General features: G+C 44.3%; 1 protein-coding gene across 1 annotated transcript; it reads left to right on the forward strand.

Moving 5' to 3' along the window:
• The first annotated feature begins 652 nt into the window (after positions 1-652).
• Positions 653-24,074, forward strand: LOC146009835 (uncharacterized). The gene is made up of 4 exons (XM_083150363.1): positions 653-727; positions 5,307-5,404; positions 5,510-5,582; positions 21,169-24,074. The coding sequence occupies exons 1-4, from the start codon at positions 694-696 to the stop codon at positions 22,464-22,466; spliced, it is 1,503 nt and encodes a 500-aa protein (XP_083006489.1). The 5' UTR covers positions 653-693; the 3' UTR covers positions 22,467-24,074.
• Positions 24,075-24,370: the final 296 nt, after the last annotated feature.

Below are 24,370 nucleotides of genomic sequence, written 5' to 3' on the forward strand. Positions count from 1 at the left end.
TGACTGCTGGGAATGGGACGTTATACAGTAACACCGGGGGATGTGACCGGAGAGGTGACTGCTGGGAATGGGACGTTAAACAGTAACACCGGGGGATGTGACCGGAGAGGTGACTGCTGGGAATGGGACGTTATACAGTAACACCGAGGGATGTGACTGCTGGGAATGGGACGTTATACAGTAACACCGGGGGATGTGACCGGAGAGGTGACTGCTGGGAATGTGACATTATACAGTAACACCGGGGGATGTGACCGGAGAGGTGACTGCTGGGAATGGGACGTTATACAGTAACACCGGGGGATGTGACCGGAGAGGTGACTGCTGGGAATGGGACGTTATACAGTAACACCGGGGGATGTTACCGGAGAGGTGACTGCTGGGAATGGGACGTTATACAGTAACACCGAGGGATGTGACTGCTGGGAATGGGACGTTATACAGTAACACCGGGGGATGTGACCGGGGAGGTGACTGCTGGGAATGGGACGTTATACAGTAACACTGGGATGTGACCGGAGAGGTGACTGCTGGGAATGGGATGTTCTACAATAACACCAGGGGAATGTGTCTGGGTGATGACTGTATCATTGTGTGTGTCAGGTGCCTATAAGGTGTCAGGATGTCACTGTCTATCTCTCCATGCAGGAGGGGGAGTATATAGAGGAACACAGGGGTCTGTACAAGGACGGGATGATGGAGAATCACCGGCCCCTCACATCACTGGGTAAGAGGAGACAATTATTGTACAGGGGAGAGCAGGTATGGGGGTCCCCTATATACACCCAGCATCTGATAATCACATATATACCTTGTCCTCAGTCACTGCGTGTCTCCTACAGATGGGCCCAGTAACAGGAATACCCCAGAGAGATGTCCCCGTCCTCTGTATTCCCAGGATAATCACATATATACAATGTCCTCAGTCACTGTGTGTCTCCTACAGATGGGCCAGTAACAGGGATACCCCAGAGAGATGTCCCCGTCCTCTGTATTCCCAGGATAATCACATATATACAATGTCCTCAGTCACTGCGTGTCTCCTACAGATGGGCCAGTAACAGGAATACCCCAGAGAGATGTCCCCGTCCTCTGTATTCCCAGGATAATCACATATATACCATGTCCTCAGTCACTACGTGTCTCCTACAGATGGCGCCAGTAACAGGAATACCCCAGAGAGATGTCCCCGTCCTCTGTATTCCCAGGATAATCACATATATACCATGTCGTCAGTCACTGCGTGTCTCCTACAGATAGGCCCAGTAACAGGAATACCCCAGAGAGATGTCCCCGTCCTCTGTATTCCCAGGATAATCACATATATACCATGTACTCAGTCACTGCGTGTCTCCTACAGATGGGCCCAGTAACAGGAATACCCCAGAGAGATGTCCCCGTCCTCTGTATTCCCAGGATAATCACATATATACCATGTCCTCAGTCACTGCGTGTCTCCTACAGATGGGCCAGTAACAGGAATACCCCAGAGAGATGTCCCCGTCCTCTGTATTCCCAGGATAATCACATATATACAATGTCCTCAGTCACTGCGTGTCTCCTACAGATGGGCCCGGTAACAGGAATACCCCAGAGAGATGTCCCCGTCCTCTGTATTCCCAGGATAATCACATATATACAATGTCCTCAGTCACTGCGTGTCTCCTACAGATGGGCCCGGTAACAGGAATACCCCAGAGAGATGTCCCCGTCCTCTGTATTCCCAGGATAATCACATATATACCATGTCCTCAGTCACTGTGTGTCTCCTACAGATGGGGCCAGTAACAGGAATACCCCAGAGAGATGTCCCCGTCCTCTGTATTCCCAGGATAATCACATATATACCATGTCCTCAGTCACTGCGTGTCTCCTACAGATGGGCCCAGTAACAGGAATACCCCAGAGAGATGTCCCCGTCCTCTGTATTCCCAGGATAATCACATATATACAATGTCCTCAGTCACTGTGTGTCTCCTACAGATGGGCCCAGTAACAGGAATACCCCAGAGAGATGTCCCCGTCCTCTGTATTCCCAGGATAATCACATATATACCATGTCCTCAGTCACTGCGTGTCTCCTACAGATGGGCCCAGTAACAGGAATACCCCAGAGAGATGTCCCCGTCCTCTGTATTCCCAGGATAATCACATATATACAATGTCCTCAGTCACTGCGTGTCTCCTACAGATGGGCCCAGTAACAGGAATACCCCAGAGAGATGTCCCCGTCCTCTGTATTCCCAGGATAATCACATATATACAATGTCCTCAGTCACTGTGTGTCTCCTACAGATGGGCCCAGTAACAGGAATACCCCAGAGAGATGTCCCCGTCCTCTGTATTCCCAGGATAATCACATATATACAATGTCCTCAGTCACTGTGTGTCTCCTACAGATGGGCCCAGTAACAGGAATACACCAGAGATGTCCCCGTCCTCTGTATTCCCAGGATAATCACATATATACCATGTCCTCAGTCACTGCATGTCTCCTACAGATGGGCCAGTAACAGGAATACCCCAGAGAGATGTCCCCGTCCTCTGTATTCCCAGGATAATCACATATATACCATGTCCTCAGTCACTGTGTGTCTCCTACAGATGGGCCAAGTAACAGGAATACCCCAGAGAGATGTCCCCGTCCTCTGTATTCCCAGGATAATCACATATATACCATGTACTCAGTCACTGTGTGTCTCCTACAGATGGGCCAGTAACAGGAATACCCCAGAGAGATGTCCCCGTCCTCTGTATTCCCAGGATAATCACATATATACCATGTCCTCAGTCACTGTGTGTCTCCTACAGATGGGGCCAGTAACAGAGATACCCCAGAGAGATGTCCCCGTCCTCTGTATTCCCAGGATAATCACATATATACAATGTCCTCAGTCACTGTGTGTCTCCTACAGATGGGCCCAGTAACAGGAATACCCCAGAGAGATGTCCCCGTCCTCTGTATTCCCAGGATAATCACATATATACCATGTCCTCAGTCACTGTGTGTCTCCTACAGATGGGGCCAGTAACAGAGATACCCCAGAGAGATGTCCCCGTCCTCTGTATTCCCAGGATAATCACATATATACAATGTCCTCAGTCACTGTGTGTCTCCTACAGATGGGCCCAGTAACAGGAATACCCCAGAGAGATGTCCCCGTCCTCTGTATTCCCAGGATAATCACATATATACAATGTACTCAGTCACTGTGTGTCTCCTACAGATGGGCCCAGTAACAGTGATACCCCAGAGAGATGTCCCCGTCCTCTGTATTCCCAGGATAATCACATATATACCATGTCCTCAGTCACTGTGTGTCTCCTACAGATGGGGCCAGTAACAGAGATACCCCAGAGAGATGTCCCCGTCCTCTGTATTCCCAGGATAATCACATATATACAATGTCCTCAGTCACTGTGTGTCTCCTACAGATGGGCCCAGTAACAGGAATACCCCAGAGAGATGTCCCCGTCCTCTGTATTCCCAGGATAATCACATATATACAATGTACTCAGTCACTGTGTGTCTCCTACAGATGGGCCCAGTAACAGTGATACCCCAGAGAGATGTCCCCGTCCTCTGTATTCCCAGGATAATCACATATATACAATGTACTCAGTCACTGTGTGTCTCCTACAGATGGGCCCAGTAACAGGAATACCCCAGAGAGATGTCCCCGTCCTCTGTATTCCCAGGATAATCACATATATACCATGTCCTCAGTCACTGTGTGTCTCCTACAGATGGGGCCAGTAACAGGAATACCCCAGAGAGATGTCCCCGTCCTCTGTATTCCCAGGATAATCACATATATACAATGTACTCAGTCACTGTGTGTCTCCTACAGATGGGCCCAGTAACAGGAATACCCCAGAGAGATGTCCCCGTCCTCTGTATTCCCAGGATAATCACATATATACCATGTCCTCAGTCACTGCGTGTCTCCTACAGATGGGACCAGTAACAGGAGTACCCCAGAGAGATGTCCCCGTCCTCTGTATTCCCAGGATAATCACATATATACCATGTACTCAGTCACAGTGTGTCTCCTACAGATGGGCCCAGTAACAGGAATACCCCAGAGAGATGTCCCCGTCCTCTGTATTCCCAGGATAATCACATATATACCATGTCCTCAGTCACTGCGTGTCTCCTACAGATGGGCCCAGTAACAGGAATACCCCAGAGAGATGTCCCCGTCCTCTGTATTCCCAGGATAATCACATATATACAATGTCCTCAGTCACTGCGTGTCTCCTACAGATGGGCCCAGTAACAGAGATACCCCAGAGAGATGTCCCCGTCCTCTGTATTCCCAGGATAATCACATATATACCATGTTCTCAGTCACTGCGTGTCTCCTACAGATGGCCCAGTAACAGAGATACCCCAGAGAGATGTCCCCGTCCTCTGTATTCCCAGGATAATCACATATATACCATGTCCTCAGTCACTGCGTGTCTCCTACAGATGGGCCCAGTAACAGGAATACCCCAGAGAGATGTCCCCGTCCTCTGTATTCCCAGGATAATCACATATATACAATGTCCTCAGTCACTGTGTGTCTCCTACAGATGGGCCCAGTAACAGGAATACCCCAGAGAGATGTCCCCATCCTCTGTATTCCCAGGATAATCACATATATACAATGTCCTCAGTCACTGTGTGTCTCCTACAGATGGGCCCAGTAACAGGAATACCCCAGAGAGATGTCCCCGTCCTCTGTATTCCCAGGATAATCACATATATACCATGTCCTCAGTCACTGTGTGTCTCCTACAGATGGGTCCAGTAACAGGAATACCCCAGAGAGATGTCCCCGTCCTCTGTATTCCCAGGATAATCACATATATACAATGTCCTCAGTCACTGCGTGTCTCCTACAGATGAGCCCAGTAACAGGAATACCCCAGAGAGATGTCCCCATCCTCTGTATTCCCAGGATAATCACATATATACAATGTCCTCAGTCACTGTGTGTCTCCTACAGATGGGCCCAGTAACAGGGATACCCCAGAGAGATGTCCCCGTCCTCTGTATTCCCAGGATAATCACATATATACAATGTCCTCAGTCACTGTGTGTCTCCTACAGATGGGCCCAGTAACAGGAATACCCCAGAGAGATGTCCCCGTCCTCTGTATTCCCTGGATAATCACATATATACCATGTCCTCAGTCACTGTGTGTCTCCTACAGATGGGCCCAGTAACAGAGATACCCCAGAGAGATGTCCCCGTCCTCTGTATTCCCAGTATAATCACATATATACCATGTCCTCAGTCACTGCGTGTCTCCTACAGATGGGCCCAGTAACAGGAATACCCCAGAGAGATGTCCCCGTCCTCTGTATTCCCAGGATTGTACAGAGGAGAATCACAGGACCCCACAGGAGGATCAGGTAGGTGGGATTTAGGGTCTTGCCAGGATACCAAAGTGACTGTCACTATATGATCTGTGTTACGAAGAGAGAACATTTGATTGATAAAATGTGTATAATATACAGGAAGAGGAAGATACGGATGTGAGGGGTGACCAGCGGTGTATGGAGAAGAAAATCGCTAAAGATATCAGCACAGGTGAGTCACATATTCTACTTGTTCTGTTTTTACACATCTGACATTGTCCTCTGTCAGTACAGACTAATGAATCAAATATATCTATTCAGTAGGGGAGTCAGGATCCATCAGCCCCTATTATACTCCTGCTCTCCCCTCACATCATGTCACTGTGTGTTACCAGCCCAGAGATCTGACCAGTCTCCTCCCCGCACTCTCTGGTGTATCTCATACATCAGGAGCCATCAGCCCCTATTATACTCCTGCTCTCCCCTCACATCATGTCACTGTGTGTTACCAGCCCAGAGATCTGACCAGTCTCCTCCCCGCACTCTCTGGTGTATCTCATACATCAGGAGCCATCAGCCCCTATTATACTCCTGCTCTCCCCCTCACATCATGTCACTGTGTGTTACCAGCCCAGAGATCTGACCAGTCTCCTCCCCGCACTCTCTGGTGTATCTCATACATCAGGAGCCATCAGCCCCTATTATACTCCTGCTCTCCCCCTCACATCATGTCACTGTGTGTTACCAGACCAGAGATCTGTCCAGTGTCCTCCCCGCACTCTCTGGTGTATCTCATACATCAGGAGCCATCAGCCCCTATTATACTCCTGCTCTCCCCCTCACATCATGTCACTGTGTGTTACCAGCCCAGAGATCTGACCAGTCTCCTCCCTGCACTCTCTGGTGTATCTCATACATCAGGTGCCATCAGCCCCTATTATACTCCTGCTCCCCCCTCACATCATGTCACTGTGTGTTACCAGCCCAGAGATCTGACCAGTCTCCTCCCCGCACTCTCTGGTGTATCTCATACATCAGGAGCCATCAGCCCCTATTATACTCCTGCTCTCCCCCTCACATCATGTCACTGTGTGTTACCAGCCCAGAGATCTGACCAGTCTCCTCCCCGCACTCTCTGGTGTATCTCATACATCAGGAGCCATCAGCCCCTATTATACTCCTGCTCTCCCCCTCACATCATGTCACTGTGTGTTACCAGCCCAGAGATCTGTCCAGTGTCCTCCCCGCACTCTCTGGTGTATCTCATACATCAGGAGCCATCAGCCCCTATTATACTCCTGCTCTCCCCCTCACATCATGTCACTGTGTGTTACCAGCCCAGAGATCTGACCAGTCTCCTCCCCGCACTCTCTGGTGTATCTCATACATCAGGAGCCATCAGCCCCTATTATACTCCTGCTCTCCCCCTCACATCATGTCACTGTGTGTTACCAGCCCAGAGATCTGACCAGTCTCCTCCCTGCACTCTCTGGTGTATCTCATACATCAGGTGCCATCAGCCCCTATTATACTCCTGCTCCCCCCTCACATCATGTCACTGTGTGTTACCAGCCCAGAGATCTGACCAGTCTCCTCCCCGCACTCTCTGGTGTATCTCATACATCAGTAGCCATCAGCCCCTATTATACTCCTGCTCCCCCCTCACATCATGTCACTGTGTGTTACCAGCCTAGAGATCTGACCAGTCTCCTCCCTGCACTCTCTGGTGTATCTCATACATCAGCAGTCATCAATCAGAGCAATATGTCCCTCCTGGAGAGGGTCATGTTGGGAGGTATGCTAATGCAGTGCCAACATGGAAGAAAGGCAGCAAAACTAAACCTGAAAATTATAGACCGGTCAGCCTTACATCCATTGTGGGAAAAATATTAGAAGGAATAATAAGTTTGTCAAAAATAGATCATGTCAGACATTTAATTAGCTTCTATGAGGAAGTCAGTAGGGGGCTGGACTTAGGGAAATCTGTTGATGTAATACTGCTTGATTTCACTAAAGCTTTTGACACAGTGCCTCATAAAAGGTTGGTAATGATACTAGGTAATTTAGGGTTAGGAGATAAAATTTGTAATTGGATTAAAAACTGGTTACACAATTGGAGACATAGAGTGGTGGTAAATTGCATACATTCCAGCTGGGGTAAGGTCCAAAGTGGAGTCCGGCAAGGTTCAATATTGGGACCCGACTTGTTTAATATATTCATTAATGATATTGGAAGTGACATAGTGAGTAAAATTGCCATATCTGTGGACGACACAAAGTTGAGTAAGGAAATTAACTCAGGAGAGGATGTGGGAACATTACAAAGTGACTTAAATAACCTGTAAAGGTGGAAAATGCAGTTTAACATTGAAAAATGTAAAGTAATTCATTATGGGAACAAAAATGAACAAGCTTCTTATAGGCTAAATGGAGTTATTATAGGGAATTCTGCTGTAGAGAAGGACTTGGGGTCATCATAGATGAAAAATTGGGTAATAGTGCACACTGCTCAAGTGCAGCAGCAAAAGCAAACTGGACACTGGCATGCATTAAAAGGGGCATGGATTCAAGGGATGCCAATCACTAGAATACACAGATAGGTTATACCAGGCTGAATATGTTATCACTGGAGAAACGGAGGCTGAGAGGTGATATGATTACTATGTTCAGATACAGGATTGGGAATCATATGGAACTGGGAGATGATTGGTCAGTAACAGGCCTATACTTAGGACACGCAGCCATGTACTGAGGCTGAGAGGTGATATGATTACTATGTACACATACAGGATTGGGAATCATATGGAACTGGGAGATGATTGGTCAGTAACAGGCCTATACTTAGGACACGCGTCATGTACTGAGGATGAGAGGTGATATGATTACTATGTACATATACAGGATTGGGAATCATATGGAACTGGGAGATGATTGGTCAGTAACAGGCCTATACTTAGGACACGCGGCAGGTACTGAGGCTGAGAGGTGATATGATTACTATGTACATATACAGGATTGGGAATCATATGGAACTGGGAGATGATTGGTCAGTAACAGGCCTATACTTAGGACACGCGGCAGGTACTGAGGCTCGAGGAAAATAAATTCTGTACTGAATCAAGAAGAGGATTCTTCACCATTAGAGCAGTAACATTCTGGATCTCATTGCCGGTGGGGTGGTTACAGCAACTACTGTTACTGACTTTACATCAACACTGGACGCATTTTTGGCCACTAAGGCAGTGGTTCCCAACCCTGGTCCTCAAGTACCCCCAACAGTGCACGTTTTCCAGGTCACCCAGCAGGTGCACATTGTAGAGTTTGGGGTCTCTCTGATGTGTGTGTGTATATATATATATTATATCATATGATATAGATTATATTATATATTGATACAACACTTTATGTATTTAATATCTGCCTTTATACTATAATAGGCCTACAAGATAGGTTGACTTGTAACTAGAGGGGCAATATAATCACTAGTCAATCACACAGAGATGTACTTCACATAAACGTTTGGATACATATAAGTGTGATTGACCCACAGGGTAAATACTGCTATATCTACTGTCTGGGAGCTAAACCATTAAAATATACTTTACACATATATTTTATCCCAGCTCATTGACTATGTGAAAATTATGTTACAGAATACAATTGTCAACCAACCTTGCAGTCCCTATACAATACAGTGCAAGATATACATATACTGATCTCTTATGAGATATTAAGAGATCCCAACAAGAGAATTCGAGACACGGAATGTCAGCTCTATTAAAATGATACTTTATTCTAGATACACAAATAATACAAGATAAGAAACACAATGATAATAAGTCCTATAATACTATACGCTTCCTTATTTATGGTACCTACATAACAAACAAAACACTTATACTAACCTACACAATACACATACTATACACTTGCAAGAATATTTTGAGGGTAAATCTGAATAACTACCTGACGTCTCAGGAAACCTTCCTTCTCAGCTGTCCCTCTGGTCTGAACTGACTACTAACTGTCCACACCTCCCTTATATTACAGACTTTCCCCATTGAGTTTGCCTGTTCTCAGGGCATTATTGATATTCCCAGATGTCAAGTTTTATGGTCTTCCTGTTTGTTCAGATGTTATAGGATGTGGGCATGGTGGGACCTTGTGTTTGATGGCATTTTGACATTGTTTGTTCTCTTTGAAGTGCGCCTGGTTTATTCCACCTCTAGGGTGTGACTATAAACAGTTGTATCTTGTCCTGTAATATAACTAGACAATAGTTCGCTTGCATTTGTTAGATGTATATTACAGGTTTGACTGGGGTTAATTGACTCTCATGCCTACATATCTGTTCGCATATCAGGTGGGTTTTGTTCTATTCAATTTATATCCTGGGAAGTGGCGTACATCAAATGTTTTAGCTTAACTTAGTTAACAATGGTGTATATGACTGGGGAAGCAACACCTCTATTTACTAACGAGCGTGTCCTTGACATTTTGTTTCCCTTGGGGCTACAGGAAACCTAGATTGTGTTGGGAGAGAGAGATCAATCAGATTGAATTGTTACATGGGGATTCTTCTGATTACTTGCAAGTGTCTCCTGTCTACAATACAATACAGCCTGTCTAATATACATTGGCCCACAATTTTGCCTTCCAGCACAAACTACATAAATACAAATATTGTTCCATTCTGTAAACATTTAACTTATATACCCATTCCATTTATAACTACATTACATGGTAGTATCAAGATGATATTTAATTTCTCCGCAAGCCGATTAATATGGCAACAGTACCCCGCTTGTGGCCAGGAGAATTGATGCTGATGGCCACACATACATTAAGATAATGATTGCACATATCTAGCGTCTATCAGGTTTTCAAGTTTCCTACGTTCATGTCTCATAAGACGTTTAAGCCATAATATTAGTAAAATTAGAGTGATTAGCAAGATTGTTTGTCCGATTAACAAGCCCTTTAAACTCAACTCAAGCCAGGTGTTGGTCATGGCGATTTCAAAATCTCCATCATGAAGTAATTCATTCAGGGTGGTATCTGCCTTCTTGACCATGTTATTAATTTGGACTATGTGTGTGTCTTTCCTATCCAGGAGTTTCTCTAAATTTAGGGTTAATGAGTCTATGTGTATGTTGAACGCAGGTGTATATTCTCCAAGATTGGAGATTTCTGGTTCACTATCAATATTTATGTCCTCTTCATAAACAGGAATTGGGGTGATTACAGTCTGACCAATAGAGGTATACTCATGTGGACTGAAACAGAAATTTGGGTTTGGCACTGGACACGACTTTCCCCCATACCAGAACTTCTTGTGGTTTGTGACCACGCAGTACTGTCCATTCATGTTGTATGTAACCTTAGTTGTTGGAGTTCTCCACTTCGTTAGCTGCACTGGACATGCAACGTCCCTGGTCGTGTAGCTGGCCGATGTGTTTGTACTGTGTCTGGTCTCTCTCAAAGCTTTGCTGTGAGTGAAGTTTAGTCCATTTATATCCGTAAGCAAGGTGCTTGGCGTACTTGATTCCAGACCGCAGATTGGTGTCTCAATTTCAAAAACATTGCAGCGGCACAAATATCGATTGTCCTTGACTGCACAGCAAGCAGTATGCGGTACTTTCCATGTGTCATTGACTTGGACCAGCAGTTCTGGAAGGTTCAGCCGCTCTTTGTAAATGTCCTTTTCCAAATATCCAATAGAGTGGACAGTACACAGTTTATCAAAGACAGCTTTGTCTGGCTCGAACACTGGGAGAGAGATTGTAAAGGAAACATACAGTATATCATTCACTGCACAAGGATGTTGCTTGTTGTGGCAATGAGGTGAACCTCTGTTTGGGTGTGGGGTCACAGCACCTAAGTTCCGGATCGTAGAGATAGGCAGGGGTCTGCAACCGTCATTCAGGGTATTTTTCCCAAGTCCAGTGTTAGATTGTGAGCAATACCACTTGGTCAGATCACTATCTCTAAAAATATCAGGAATTCTACCAGATTGTATGTCTCTAATTACATGTGTGATTGTATTGAGGACATAAGTACCATATGCAGTGCATATGATCTCTTTACCTATATGATTTTGTGTGGCTTCCCTATTGTTGAGCTCAATGATTTCATTGATCTTGGCTTGGGTCTCTGAAAACAATCTTGCTATATCATGCATGTTATAAACAGTAAATTTTTCTTCACTGGCCAGACCCTCAATACCCTGCAGGACAGGCTTCAGGACATATTGCCCCTCTTTCTGCTCAAAATTTCCCACGTGTCTGCGGATTACCTCCAAATCAGCCCTATTCCAAATTGACATCCCGGAACCAAACAGTCCAGGGATGGATCCAATGATGCCATCTAGGCTTTGTAATTTTCTAGATCTAAAAATACCTTTTTGGTGAGGGTTAGCCTGTCCTGTGTACGGGTCTTGAGTTCTGCTCTGGTGAGAAGTAACAATATCTACTAATAAGGAAGCGTAAAACAAAGAAACACTACTATTTACACAATGACCGAATTCTGCCATGTTCCATTTTGACAAGTTGAGGACTACTGGCACATGAATATATTTTACATTGTTTATGAGGGAACCAGGAATGGAAGTAGCCGTAAGTCCACTCATGGGCCCTTCACTGGTTTGTGGGCATGCAATTGGCGTAGGAGATGGAAATATTGTTCCCTTGGTTGTGGCAATTGTTGGGTTAGGGGCTACCTTTCGGGAGACATTAAGCATGATGCTTCCCGGGACATAAGTTCTTTGCACAGTGGGTGGACTTCCATATGTAGGAATGGGAATGATGAAACCATAGGTCCAGGTTCCTGTGTCTGTGAGCTTTGCGTGGCTAAGCAATAAGGATCCATTTGGGAAAACGTGTACTCTACCGCGATGCTGTGGCGAGTTTCCTGCGCTTCCATTATCCCAGGCTTTGTATCCTTTATGCTCTGGGCCCCACCAGGATACTTGTTCTCCCGTTGTGCCGTGTACAGACACTGGAAGGAGGATGGATTCTCCCTCTCCGCAATGGATCGGATTGGCTTCCACTCTGATTGAAATATTAATTTCACTGGTACCCTGGAGTTGGAGGCTCATCAGAAACGACAGGATCAGACTTGGGATTCTCATTTTCCTGTAAAATAATAAAAAAAACAATTATGAGGAGAGAAGAAAGATGAAATTGTATGAGGAGAGGAAATGTGAATTATTCAGTTGATCCATCTCCTTTGTACAGTTTCATTTGATTGGCATGTACCCATTTGTCCTGCACTTTCTTTGTGTCTTTGATTCTGATTTTATACACTGAGGGACTCAGTCTATCTATTATTACAAATGGTCCTCTCCACTTCTTGCCCAGACAATGTTCTGTGGGGCGGAGTTCTAAAAGCATAACTTTTTCTCCCACTTCCCAACAATTCTCCTTTACCCCTTTGTCAAAACAGGCCTTAGCTTTTCTCTGCGCTTTCCCTAGGTGTTGTGCTGCAAACAGATGAACCTCTGTGAGTGCTTTTTCCAGTTTTGTAAGGTACTGGTCCATGGACAGCCTATCAATAGTGGGGGTGTGCAGGTCTATCCAGAGATGCTCAGGCAGCCTCATTTGTCTTCCTGTCATTAACTCAAAGGGCGTTAATCTAGTGGCTGATGATGGTGTGGACCTTATCGCCATTGCCACTAGGGGTAACAAATTATCCCAATTCTTGCCATTTATGTCCACAAGCTTTCTTAACATTGTTTTGATATGTCTATTAGCTCGTTCTACCTGTCCTGAAGATTCTGGGTGATATGAAATGTGGAAGCTTTGTTTTATTCCCAGCATCTTTAGGCAACTTTGCATCACATTTCCTGTGAAATGTGAGCCCTGGTCTGATTCAACTGATGCTGGAAGACCCCACCGTGTGAAAATCTGCTCAACCAAGATTTTAGCTGTGCTTAAAGCAGTGTTATTTTTAGTAGGAAAAATTTCTACCCATTTTGAAAATAAGTCAGTCACAACCAACACATATTTGTTACTTTTAGTTGTGACCGGCAGAGGGCCCATGTAATCAATTTGCAATGCATTCCAGGGACCTTCCCTCCTCTGTATTCTCAAGGGAGCATTTATCTTTCTAGGCGCTGGGTTAACTTGAGCACATACCACACAGTTGTCACAGTATTGCTGTACATCTTTCCCCATGTCTGGCCACCAACCTACTGTTTTTAGTCTCTGGTGTGTTTTTTCTACACCCTGGTGTCCCCCTGTAGGGAGGTCATGTACAAGATAAATCATTTCATGTCTGTACTCTCTTGGGACCACCCATGTTACATCTTCCCCGTTGTGGATAAGGAGCTCCTTGTCCTTGGTTAATGTAAGGTTGTGTATGTATTTTGCCAATGTGTTTCCCTCTGTTAAATTTAATTCCTCATTTCTAAATTTTTGAATGATTTCCTTAATTTCAGGGTCCTGCCTTTGAATCTCTGCAATGTCTGGTGCATTTACCATTTCTGGCCTTTTTGTTACTGCACATACAAGAGGGCACACAGTTGATTCTGTGCTTGCTTTTGGTATCTGCCATGGCTCCCCCTCTTGTGCCCCTTGTTTGGCTAACAGGTCAGACATTTCATTGTGCTCATGGTGTGGTGATGTGAGGGAATGTCCTTTGACTTTGCAAACCCAGGGGACATGTGCCAGGTTCTGTGCCAAAGACACTATGTACATGAGGAGGTCTGCATATTTCAGAGGGCTTCCATCAGATGAGGTATACTGATGTGTGTGCCAAAAGGGCAAAAATTCTGTAAGGGCGTTACATACCCATGCTGAGTCAGAGTACAATGCAATCTCATTTTTGTGGTCTTTAAACAATTCAAGGGCATGTGCTATTGCTGCCAGCTCAGCATACTGTGCAGACTTTACATCGCAAGAGCGAGACACAGACTGTGGTGTGGTCTGAGGCTGTAGTATGTACAGACCAAAACCTGCATGGGGTGACCCTTCTATGTAAAAACATGAGCCGTCCGTAAATATCTGAGTGATGTGTTCAGGGGCTGTAGCCTCCTGTGACATTGCTCTAAAGAAATGTTTTGAATGGTCAGCTGGGGGTAATTCACATGTGTGTGGTACTCCCTGGTAAATGAGTCCATATGCGCAAGCAGATGGGCTGGCAGTAGCTTTCACTGTAATGTCCCTATCCTGCAACAAAAGAGCCCAGTGAGCTAATCTGGCATTAGAAACATTTCCATCTTTGATCCTGTCTGTGAGGAGGAACCTTGTTGGTGTGTGAGTGGAATGTAAGATGATTGGGTTAAGGCCTATCATGTATGTGAACAATTTCACTGCCCAAAATGTGGCCAGAAGGTGTTTTTCACATGCAGAGTATTTTAATTCCACAGGTGTTAGCAACTTTGATGCATAGGCTATGGGCCTTTGTTGTGCATGTATGTCCTGTGACAAGACTGCCGACATGGCTGTCTCTGTTGCTGCTGTCTCTATGTGAAAAGGTAACTGAGGGTTTGGATTTGCAAGGGCAGGTGCACTAGCTAGTGCTTCCTTTAAGGTTTCCACTGCCTTTGTGTGACTAGGGGTCCATTCCCATTTGACATCCTTTTTAAGGAGCGTGTAGAGAGGTGCAGATGCTTGCGCAAAGTTTGGAATAAAAGTCCTAGAGTAATTTACCAACCCCAGGAAGGATCTCAGTGTTGGGATGCTGACAGGAAGAGGGAGACGAAGGATGGTTTTTACCTTATCTGCCGATATTGCTCTCCCATCAGATGTGACATTGATCCCCAGAAAGGAAACCGAGTCGCACAAGAGTTGCGCTTTAGATGGGTTACACTTCAAACCTGCGTCTTTGAGGATGCCGAGGAGTTCTCTCAGTAACCGGAGATGCTCTTCCTTTGTCTCTGTCACTAGCAAGAGGTCATCTACATACTGTAACAAATTCTTATGGGAAGAAAAGTCCGTTAAAACATCTCGCATGGCAGTGTGAAAGAAACTGGCACTATTATGGTACCCTTGGGGAAGACACGTAAACGTATATTGTTTTCCCAGAAATGTAAATGCAAATTTGTACTGACACTTCTCAGATAGAGGCAGTGACCAATAACCATTTGAAATGTCTAAGACTGTGAACCATTTATGTTCTGGGCTTAGCATTTTCAGGACGTCTGGCATTGATGCCACTGTAGGTGCGCAGCTATGAGTGAGGCCATTGAGCTTGCGGTAGTCAATTGTAAGACGCCAGGAACCGTCCGGTTTCCTTACTGGCCATATTGGGGCATTGTTTGTGGATACACATGGCCTAATTACATGCTGCTCTAACAGAGAGTCAATTGTCTCTTGAATGAAGCATATAGCCTCTTGTGGGAAATTGTACTGCTTTTGTGGGGGAGGGTCAGGACCATTGACATCAATCAATCTGTTTACCTTTCCACAGTCATGTTTATGTTTAGCAAAGGCATCCTGAAATTCTTCAAGCAATGGCAGAATTAAGTCTTTGTCAGGGTGATTAGCATTAGCCTCAAGTACATTGTATTTAGCATTGTTGGGTTTTACCTCTGCAATAACATGGGAATCTGGTATTATTACAATCTCAGGCATTGTGTTAGGAGGACTTTGCAGGAGTAAAAGATTAGTCAGATCCAATACACATCCATTAGGGATCATAAAATCAGACCCTAACAAATTAGTCTCATTAGGCAGTGAAGCTAATGCAAACGTGTGTATAGCAGACACATCTCCTATTTGTATTGGAAGAGGTTTTGACAATACGGTATCTACATTATTTCCTGCAAAGCTTTGAAGGTGAATTGTTTTGCCTGCTGACAGAGGTGAACGTTGTGGTTGGTCATCGTGTAGGATAGATATTGCGGCACCTGTGTCTAGTAACATTGTGTGTTGGTGGCCCCTGACCATAACTGAGACTTGTGGGCGCCCACACCTATCTAAAGTGATTGGTGCAACTATCCTTGGGGCCACTGATAGTCAATTTTTATCTTTTTGTGGGTCGGCTTGCTGCATTTTGTTTGCCTTTTCTAAATTGTCATATTTTTCCTTTATGGCCTGTAGCTGGTGTCTTAGCTCAGTGTAAGTGGGACCCTGGTATTTAAACTCTGAGTCCTTAGCTCTGTCCCCAAAGTGTTGTGGGTAAGCCGTGTGTCGGTTCCAAGCACCATCATTTGAGTGGCCTTGGTAACCTCTTCCTCCTCCTCTAAACATGGGTCTGCTTTTAAACATTCCCCCTCTCCTTTGTGACCCTGTGTTCCATTGTGGATTAAAGGGAGTATTTACTTCTCCTGGAACTTGGGGCCCTTCAACTACCACATGTCTGTTCTCTGGCTGTAATGCTGCAACCCTTTTTACAAAACATTTGTCATTTTTCTCTGCCATTTTGCGTTGTTTACTGGCCTGAACTGCTTGAAAGGACCGCTGCATTAACCCCATTATTTTATCATAGCTATGCTTTGTGGTGTCTATCAAGTGCTCACACTTAGCTTTTATTGTTGGATGTGAGTTATGCACTAACAAATTTTTAAAATCTTTGCTGTTCTTGTTGTTGTTGTTGCTGTTTCCAGCACTATATGCTGCCCATAACCTATTTGCATATATTAATGGGTTCTCCTCAATTTGCTGTTTAATTTCATATGCTACCATTGAGCCTGACACTGAAGGGTTTATTATCTTTTGAAGCTCCTCTATTGTTTCCTTATATGTACCCTTTCCTTCTTTAATTAGATCGGGCAGAGCACTCCAGGCTGCTAAGGGGATTGTTAATTGTAATACCTTAACCTGGTCAGTGATGTTTCTGATTCCTAGCAGTTCACATCTCTGCTGGACATTAACTGCATGGGATGTGATGTGTTCACCTGAATTCATTTTCCCAATCATATCTGCCACTCCCATAAGTGTTTTTATGGGTTGTGGGGGGTGGTTGGCGCTAGGGGCCCTGGAGTGAATGGCCTCCCCCTCGCTATTGAACCCCAGTAGGGTGTCCCTACTCTCAGTGTGGAGTGCTGGTTGTCTATAGGGCCTGTGAGTCTCTATTTCCGTCTGCTCTTCATCACTACTCCCTTCACCTATTAATATAGAGCACTCCCTGTTCCCTGCTGACTCTGCAAACTCTCCCATTGCTATGGGCAACCTAGGGGTATATTCATTAGAATTCCCCTCTCCCCAGCAGTTCTCTCTCTCCTCATGATTTGGGTCCCATTGTTCCCTTTCATATGCATATACAGGACATGGGCCTGTAGCTGCAGCTCCTATTTTAGTGTTTGCAGCGATGTGTCCCTTTAAAACAGATACATCCTGTCTAAGCTGCATCTCCCTGTCCATACAAGGGGCATGGTCAACTACCTTTCCTTTCATACACTCTGCAAGATGATTCTGCATAACTTTATAAGCACTTATTATTTCATCTCTTTCTGTTGTAACCTCTGTTAGTGCTTTCCTACACTCTGTTGCTTCTCTTTGAGCAATTTTATGCTTTTGAATGACTTCATTCTGGGAGATTTTACCCATGTCATTAAGTGTTGTTAACGTTTTAAGTTGAACATTTAACTGCTCTATTTTTTCCTTGTTTTCTGTTTCTTTTAAATTAGATTCTTCCCTACATTTTTGGAGGGTTTCAGCTAAACTGCTTAGCTTGGTATTCATAGCCATACATGCTGCATACAAGCCTGCAATGGCCATGCCTTTCTGTTTATTTTTCTTTGATGATTTGATTTCATCATCAAACAATCCCTGGACATAGCTCCAGGGGTTTTCATTCAATTTTGCATCACAAGCAAAGTCTGTACACTTTTGCTTTGTGATGTATTTCACTACAAAACTGTCAATATTTGACATTGTAGCCATTTTACAGTTTTATTCCCTTTCCTTTAAATGTATTCTATCGCTAAGAATCACAAATTATGTTTATTTGGGAATAATATTTACTACAATTTTACACGTGGTGTCCTCTCTTATCTGTTCGCTAGCCTGATAAGTTACTCTAACACCAGTGTTTTGATTTCTATATTTTAGGCCTTTTTAGATCTGTCTCATTTACAACCTATTCCACTGTGATCTTGTACATTTGGCAACAGGCGTCTAGCCTTTTGTGTTGCTTCTAAAAATATTGTATCAGTTAAAATAGATACTGATCATTCCAATTGTCCCTTCGTGGTCGCCAATTGTAGAGTTTGGGGTCTCTCTGATGTGTGTGTGTGTATATATATATATTATATCATATGATATAGATTATATTATATATTGATACAACACTTTATGTATTTAATATCTGCCTTTATACTATAATAGGCCTACAAGATAGGTTGACTTGTAACTAGAGGGGCAATATAATCACTAGTCAATCACACAGAGATGTACTTCACATAAACGTTTGGATACATATAAGTGTGATTGACCCACAGGGTAAATACTGCTATATCTACTGTCTGGGAGCTAAACCATTAAAATATACTTTACACATATATTTTATCCCAGCTCATTGACTATGTGAAAATTATGTTACAGAATACAATTGTCAACCAACCTTGCAGTCCCTATACAATATAGTGCAAGATATACATATACTGATCTCTTATGAGATATTAAGAGATCCCAACAAGAGAATTCGAGACACGGAATGTCAGCTCTATTAAAATGATACTTTATTCTAGATACACAAATAATACAAGATAAGAAACACAATGATAATAAGTCCTATAATACTATACGCTTCCTTATTTATGGTACCTACATAACAAACAAAACACTTATACTAACCTACACAATACACATACTATACACTTGCAAGAATATTTTGAGGGTAAATGTGAATAACTACCTGACGTCTCAGGAAACCTTCCTTCTCAGCTGTCCCTCTGGTCTGAACTGACTACTAACTGTCCACACCTCCCTTATATTACAGACTTTCCCCATTGAGTTTGCCTGTTCTCAGGGCATTATTGATATTCCCAGATGTCAAGTTTTATGGTCTTCCTGTTTGTTCAGATGTTATAGGATGTGGGCATGGTGGGACCTTGTGTTTGATGGCATTTTGACATTGTTTGTTCTCTTTGAAGTGCGCCTGGTTTATTCCACCTCTAGGGTGTGACTATAAACAGTTGTATCTTGTCCTGTAATATAACTGGACAATAGTTTGCTTGCATTTGTTAGATGTATATTACAGGTTTGACTGGGGTTAATTGACTCTCATGCCTACATATCTGTTCGCATATCAGGTGGGTTTTGTTCTATTCAATTTATATCCTGGGAAGTGGCGTACATCAAATGTTTTAGCTTAACTTAGTTAACAATGGTGTATATGACTGGGGAAGCAACACCTCTATTTACTAACGAGCGTGTCCTTGACATTTTGTTTCCCTTGGGGCTACAGGAAACCTAGATTGTGTTGGGAGAGAGAGATCAATCAGATTGAATTGTTACATGGGGATTCTTCTGATTACTTGCAAGTGTCTCCTGTCTACAATACAATACAGCCTGTCTAATATACATTGGCCCACAATTTTGCCTTCCAGCACAAACTACATAAATACAAATATTGTTCCATTCTGTAAACATTTAACTTATATACCCATTCCATTTATAACTACATTACATGGTAGTATCAAGATGATATTTAATTTCTCCGCAAGCCGATTAATATGGCAACAACATATTATTCAGACACACATAAAGGTGGAGCTAATTATGCCACTTGTGATTCTGTGTGGAGACCTGGAAAACATGCACTGTTGGGGGTACTTGAGGACCAGGGTTGGGAACCACTGCACTAAGGGAATCCTATAGATATGACTTACTCAAGTCAGTAGTTACAAGTCAGATAGGTTGAACTCGATGGCCTAACATATTTTTTCAGCCTTAATTACTATGTTACTATGTCACTGTGTTACCAGCCCAGAGATCTGACAGTCTCCTTCCCACCATCAGCCCCCGTACCATTATCCCTCCTCCACCAGCCTCCGTACCATTTTCCCTCCTCCTCCTCCACCAGCCTCCGTACCATTATCTCTCCTCCTCCACCAGCCTCCGTACCATTATCTCTCCTCCTCCACCAGCCTCCGTACCATTATCTCTCCTACTCCACCAGCCTCCGTACCATTATCCCTACTCCTCCACCAGCCCCCGTACCATTATCCCTACTCCTCCACCAGCCCCCCGTACCATTATCCCTCCTCCTCCACCAGCCCCCGTACCATTATCTCTCCTACTCCACCAGCCTCCGTACCATTATCTCTCCTCCTCCACCAGCCCCCGTACCATTATCCCTCCTCCTCCACCAGCCCCCGTACCATTATCCCTCCTCCACTAGCCCCATACCATTATCCCTCCTCCATCATCCCCCAGGCTATTATCCCTCCTCCTCCATCATCCTCCGTACCATTGTATCCCTCCTCCATCATCATCCCCCGTATCATTGTATCCCTCCTCCACCAGCCCCGTACCATTATCTCTCCTCCACCAGCCTCCTTACCATTATCCCTCCTCCTCCACCAGCCTCCATACCATTATGCCTCCTCCAGCCCCCCATACCATTATCCCTCATCCTCCATAAACCTCCATACCATTATCCCTCCTCCATCAGCCCCGGTATCGTTGTTCCTCCTCCGCCTGCCCCATACCATTATCCCTCCTCCACCTTATATGGTATTAGTGCTCCTGGTGGATCTGTGGGGCTTCTCAGGGCTTTGTCACCACCAGACTACTGCTTGGTGGTCACCTCCTGAGATCATTGTGTTATTTAAATATTATATTGTCTTTCAATCAGTTTTCCAAAGCCGTGTAATCTTATGTCATCGCTAATTATTGTTATTTGGCTTTGTTACATTTTATTCCCTGCAGATGGATGTAACAGCCGGAATGTCTCCGAGGATCACCTTGTTTCATCTCCAGATAGTGAAATAGAAGATATTATCCAAATGGAAGAAAATCCTATCGCCCCAGTTATATCGTCTGACCTTTCCGATCATGAGAAATGTTTTCCTGATCACTCTGGTATTGGTAGATCTGTAACCTCTATTAAAGAAGGTGCATTGCTTCGTTGTAAAGGTTACACAGGTTCTACACAGAACAACCCGATTATTACCCATCAGCCAGCTAAGGCAGGTGAGAGAACATTTCCATGTACTGAGTGTGGGAAATGTTTTACACAAAAATCAGATCTTATTAGACATCAGAAAAGTCACACAGGTGAGAAACCATTTATATGTACTGAGTGTGGGAAATGTTTTAAAAGTAAATCATATTTTGTTAGTCATCAGAGAAGTCACAAAGGTGAGAAGCCGTTTCCATGTACTGAGTGTGAGAAATGTTTTACAAGCAAATCAGAACTTGCTAGACATTTGAAATATCACATGGGTCAGAAACCATTTCTATGCTGTGAGTGTGGGAAAAGTTTTACACAGGAAAAATATCTTGTTGCACATGTGAAAAAACATACAGGTGAGAAGCCATTTCCATGTCCTGAGTGTGGGAAATCTTTTGCACACAAATCATATCTTGTTAGACATCAGAGAAGTCACACAGGTGAGAAGCCATTTGCATGTACTGAGTGTGAGAAATGTTTTACAAGCAAATCGGAGTTTGTTAAACATCAGAGAAAGCACACAGGTGAGAGACCATTCCAATGCTCTTTGTGTGGGAAATGTTTTTCAGTGAAATCACATCTTCTTAAACATCATATAAGTCACACAGGCGAGAGGCCATTTCAATGCTCAGAGTGTGGGAAATGTTTTTCCATGAAATCACATCTTGCTAGACATATGAGAAATCACGCAGGTGAGAAACCATGTCTATGCCCTGAGTGTGGGAAATGTTTTACACAGAAATTAGATCTTGTTAGACATCAGAGAACTCACTCAGGTGAGAAACCATTTTCATGCTCTGAGTGTGGGAAATGTTTTTCCTTGAATGCAAATCTTCTTACACATCAGAGAAGTCATGCAGGTGACAAGCCATTTTCATGCTCTGTGTGTGGGAAATGTTTTAAACACAAACAACATCTTGTTAGACATCAACTAAATCACACAGGAGAGAAGCCGTTTCCATGCTCTGTGTGTGGGAAATGTTTTACATGCAAATCTCATCTTAATAGACATGAGAAGACTCATATAGGTCAGAAACTATTTCCAAGTACTTAGGGGTAAATTTAGATAAGATGGGAGTTCTACCAATCAGATTCTATGGGGTAAATTTATGAAGGTCGGCCATATATGGTCTAAAAATACGAATGGAGAATATGGCAAATTGACAATCTTGCCGCTGTCTTCCGATTATTATTTTCTTAGCTGTTTGGATTTAGGTGCAAGAAATACAGCAACCAAATACGTACGAGACACCTGTAAATACCAGAAGAAATAAATAATAAAAAAAAATCTCATTGGGTCTCCCTGTATTTCTATAACCATCACCAGGCTCCTGGGCCGGTCCTGGTTCCCAAAATACGGGTGACAAAATGACTAGGGGTCCCCTGTGTTTCTATAACCAGGCCCAGCCAGCACGGTAATGCCACACCCGGGGAAGACTTTTTATACAAGTTCCCCGGCCAAAGCATAAACCCCTGACTGGTCAACCTGGGACTTTGGGGGAGTGAGGACCCTCCCCCCTCCGTACCACCCCCTACCTAGGCTGAAGCCTAAAGCTGTACCCGGTGCCCCTGGGTGGTGGGCATAGGGCTGATAAATCAATAGTTTAAAACTCTAAAATTTACACATGGCTAAGTTGTGGAACTACAAGTCCGTGAAAGCCTCCCTGCATGCCGGCCATTAAAGGGCCCGCTGGGTCTTGCAGTTCCAAAACGTAACCAGTTGTCCAATAATTCACACACACACACCATAGAAAATAAGAGTTTCATACACACTACAATCACTCACACATACTTACCTACAGGGTGCACCGAAGGCCAGTCCTCTTCTCCAGGAGGAATCCATAGGAGCACCAGTGAAAGGAAATTATACTCACCTTGTCCCATGGCAGAGATCGGTCCTCTTTGTTCCAAAGTAGGAATCCACAAGTTACAATAAAACAAACCGATGGGGCTTACACTTGCGGCTCCTTCCCTATACTGAGGGTTATCCCTGTGATGTCATGCACCAGGTCTTTCCCCAGCCAATCAGGAGCGGGCTCCGGGGGAGCGCTGCAGCTGATTGGCTGTTCGCAGCTCCATAGTAGCCCATGTTAAATTGCCATCAGTCCTGTATCCACCGACCAGGGGCACCGGGGACAGCCCTGGGCTTACCCCTATCTATTAGCTTCTAGAAGGTGCTACATAAATAAGTAGCATAATCTGCACCTGTGAGGCCGCCGTCGCTGCACCTGTGACTCCGCGGTCACTACACCTGTGACGCCGCCGTCGCTGCACCTGTGACGCCGCGGTCACTACACCTGTGAGGCCGCCGTCGCTGCACCTGTGATGCCGCGGTCACTACACCTGTGACGCCCCGGTCACTACACCTGTGACGCCGCGGTCGCTGCACCTGTGACGCCGCTGTCACTACACCTGTGATACCTTTCTGTGAATTTCTTTAGTAGATTAGTGCGATTGTGTATCTCGTATATTAAACCTTCATTTCTTATGTTTATACATATTCTACTGTGAATTATTGTGGATCCGAATTAGCCTTCATGTATCTGTTCCCCTCTTACTTATTACTTGGTGAATTATTATTGGTTTCCCCCATATATTGTGCAGAGGGAGAGACTTTATCCACTTGTTCCATATGTCATTAAATGTCATTATCCTGCTCCTACGAATGTGTACGTGTGTTTCCTGTAAGACCGGATAGTCCACCGGTGCTTTCCAACCCTCCAAGTCTGACCTGTGTCCACCATCCAGCTTAGCCAGTGAGCACATACCGTGTTTCCCCGACAATAAGACACTGTCTTATTTTTTTTTTCAGTCTAAAAATCACCATAGGGCTTATTTTCGGGGTAGGGCTTATTCACCCAGAGACATTCCATTAGATGGATGACTGCCACTAAAAAAATAAATGAATGTGATTGGCCATTTTTTTAATACATCGATACACAACCGGGCAGAAAGAGC

Source organism: Crinia signifera, chromosome 6 (genome assembly GCF_055691185.1).
Source record: "Crinia signifera chromosome 6, ASM5569118v1, whole genome shotgun sequence".
NCBI lineage: Eukaryota > Metazoa > Chordata > Amphibia > Anura > Myobatrachidae > Crinia > Crinia signifera.